Source organism: Trichophyton verrucosum (genome assembly GCF_000151505.1).
Source record: "Trichophyton verrucosum HKI 0517 chromosome Unknown contig00392_1.f1.exp, whole genome shotgun sequence".
Lineage (NCBI taxonomy): Eukaryota > Fungi > Ascomycota > Eurotiomycetes > Onygenales > Arthrodermataceae > Trichophyton > Trichophyton verrucosum.
The window spans coordinates 58,275-60,689 of record NW_003315372.1 but is presented as its reverse complement, the minus strand read 5'-3'; the positions used below and the strand labels follow the sequence as shown (position 1 = coordinate 60,689).

Here is a 2,415-nt window from a genome sequence, read left to right as displayed (position 1 = left end):
GGGGTAAACGGAAGGGGGGAGTCGAAGGACATAGAGGCTTTTTTCGTTGTCGGGGGGGGAGGAGGTTTCGTTGTATATCTAAAATGCACGTAATGCGTAATGTTCCCATAACCCAGATCCCAAACCCATTATAATAGTAGATCATCAAGGAATCACCATAGGAGAAAGGGAAAATCCAATCCAAACAGAAAGAGAGAGGGCATATACTTGGGAATGTAAATATCAAAACAAGTGAAAGAACAGCAGAGACAGATTTTTTTTTAGTCGTCTGTTAGCTGTGAGAAATAGTTGATGCTCAGGATCATGCAGAGCAGACCGATGGAGACGATGATGAAGAACGCAAAGCCGAACCAGCCGAGTAACATGGCTGAAGTCCCGACTCCGCTCTTGACGCTGCCGTTCCCCAGGTCTTGCGCTATTGTGCTGGCTGCTACCGAGGCCGTGTGCTGCCAGAGGACGGATACCAGGATGAACACAGAGGCAACAAAGATCAGAGCGAGGGCGACTTGCGATACCGGGCGGGATGGGAATGGCTTGACTTCAATGTCTGAGCCCTGGTTGTTGAGTTCCTCGTGCCAACCAGGGAAGGTTGCGAGTAGGAGGAACGACAGGAACGCGAATATCAGCGCCACGATACTAGTCAAACTCAATTAGTTTATGCCGTTCCTCTTTTTATATATATATTCAAGGACACTTACATGAGATATGGAAATACGACTGCATCCTTGAACGTTGATGCAACCCAGATCAGGTTCAGCGGGTCACTCTCCACACCAAAAGACTCCGCAAGGATAGTCGCATTCTGATTGCACAGGAAACCACCGCCGTTTCGTTGTATGCAGATTCCGAAGTAGCCAACTCGGACTTCCAAGTGAGCACCTCCCACGATGTTTGAGATTGTAGATGATAACCCGGGATCAGCCTGAGCGGTACTCATTACAGGCGGGTATTTGTCGTAGAACATAGATATCAGGAAGATGCTAGGTATTTGCGGAGATGACGAGGAGCAACCAGCAAGTAGCAAAGCTAGGATAGCATGTTTATGTTAGCAATCGTTCTAGGTCATACCATCAAACGTTTAACTTACATAGTAGTAGAATAGAGATGGCAACGAATAACATGAGGACATGGTGGTATCCCACCATGGGAATAAATCCTTAACAATAAACAAGTTAGCTTTGTCTCTTTCAAATGTGTCGTGTGCCATGTCAGTAAAGGGCCACTTACGCCCAATTCCCGCCATAAACCGCATCTCTGGCATCTTAAACTAATCCAGCCTTATGCCCCAACCTTTCCCTTTCCCAAGTCTTTTGCTAGGCCCTCCCAGGGAGTCCGACTCCTGCCCCTCAGGGTCTCGGAGGCCTGTCCAGCTACTAGTCCAACCAGATGAGGAGCCGAATACTCCTACTCAACACCGCGCACACAGGTCGAACAAAAGATGATGATATTTTGCGCGAGAGGTAAGGCGACCTCTTTACCCAAGGCAGCAATGACTTTTTAAGCGCTCGTAACGAAGGCGGTCGCAAGGGTCGTGTGTGGTCTTGGTACTAGGAGATGGTTAGGAGCCTCGAGCAGGAGTGTCTTTTCTGGCTGACGGGCGGAGGAGAGGTAAAGGTGAGGTGAGTGAGTGTTGGATGGTGCAAGAGAAGGAATAAGAGGAGAAAGATCGCAAAGCTCGTAGCTATGAGAGAAAGAAAGCAATCCAACAGCCCGTTCCAAGATCCGTAGACCTGTGGCAAGCGAAGGAAGTAGATGTCGCCGGTAAAACGGTCGAGATGGATATTTCTTCACAAAGGGTTTCTTGTGAAGACGGAGAATAGAGGAAGAGAAAAAAAAAGGAAGAAGAAGAAGAAGGAGGAGAAGAAGAAGTCACTTGAAAGAAAGCGACTCTCTGCTGCGATGCGGTGGCTGGAAGGGTATCGCCGTCGCCCAGGTCTTTGAAGCATCAAAAAGTCCGTGGCTGGGCCAACGAGGCGTCTTTGTTTACCCGCCCTGGTTGCCGGGGCAACGTCGCCTCACCGCCCTTGGCAGAACTTCCCGTCCGACAGGTACCACGTGGGGCGCGCTAGCCTTATCAGGACTAGACACGTGTCAAGGTTACGCCAAGCAATTAACGTGCATGCATAAGCATAAAACGCTCCAATCAGAAGAGTACATAAACACTGCATAAAACTCCATACAAAAACCCTTGTTGTTCGCTCTCAAATCCTCTCCAGACGCCAAATGCGCTGTGCCTTTTGCCCAGTCAGCCAAGTTCAAGATGGATTTTTCCAGCATGACAATAAAAGAAAAATAACTCCGGTCGTCCTCCTGTGATCCGTTTAACTCCTGCTAGTTTGTGTTATTTTATATTCCCGAACACAACAAGACGCGGGCTTCAAAAGGTCCAAATGCCAAAGAAGATGAAAAAGAGTC

General features: G+C 48.4%; 2 protein-coding genes across 2 annotated transcripts; one reads left to right on the top strand and one right to left on the bottom strand.

The window, feature by feature from the left end:
• Positions 1 to 260: 260 nt before the first annotated feature.
• TRV_05188 (uncharacterized protein) lies at positions 261 to 1,145 on the bottom strand (the record flags this gene model as incomplete). The annotated part of the gene is made up of 3 exons (XM_003020691.1): positions 261 to 636; positions 699 to 1,026; positions 1,088 to 1,145. The coding sequence occupies 3 exons, from the start codon at positions 1,143 to 1,145 to the stop codon at positions 261 to 263; spliced, it is 762 nt and encodes a 253-aa protein (XP_003020737.1).
• Positions 1,146 to 1,752: 607 nt separating this feature from the next.
• TRV_05187 (uncharacterized protein) lies at positions 1,753 to 1,941 on the top strand (the record flags this gene model as incomplete). Its single annotated transcript, XM_003020690.1, has 1 exon — positions 1,753 to 1,941. The coding sequence occupies one exon, from the start codon at positions 1,753 to 1,755 to the stop codon at positions 1,939 to 1,941; it is 189 nt and encodes a 62-aa protein (XP_003020736.1).
• Positions 1,942 to 2,415: the final 474 nt, after the last annotated feature.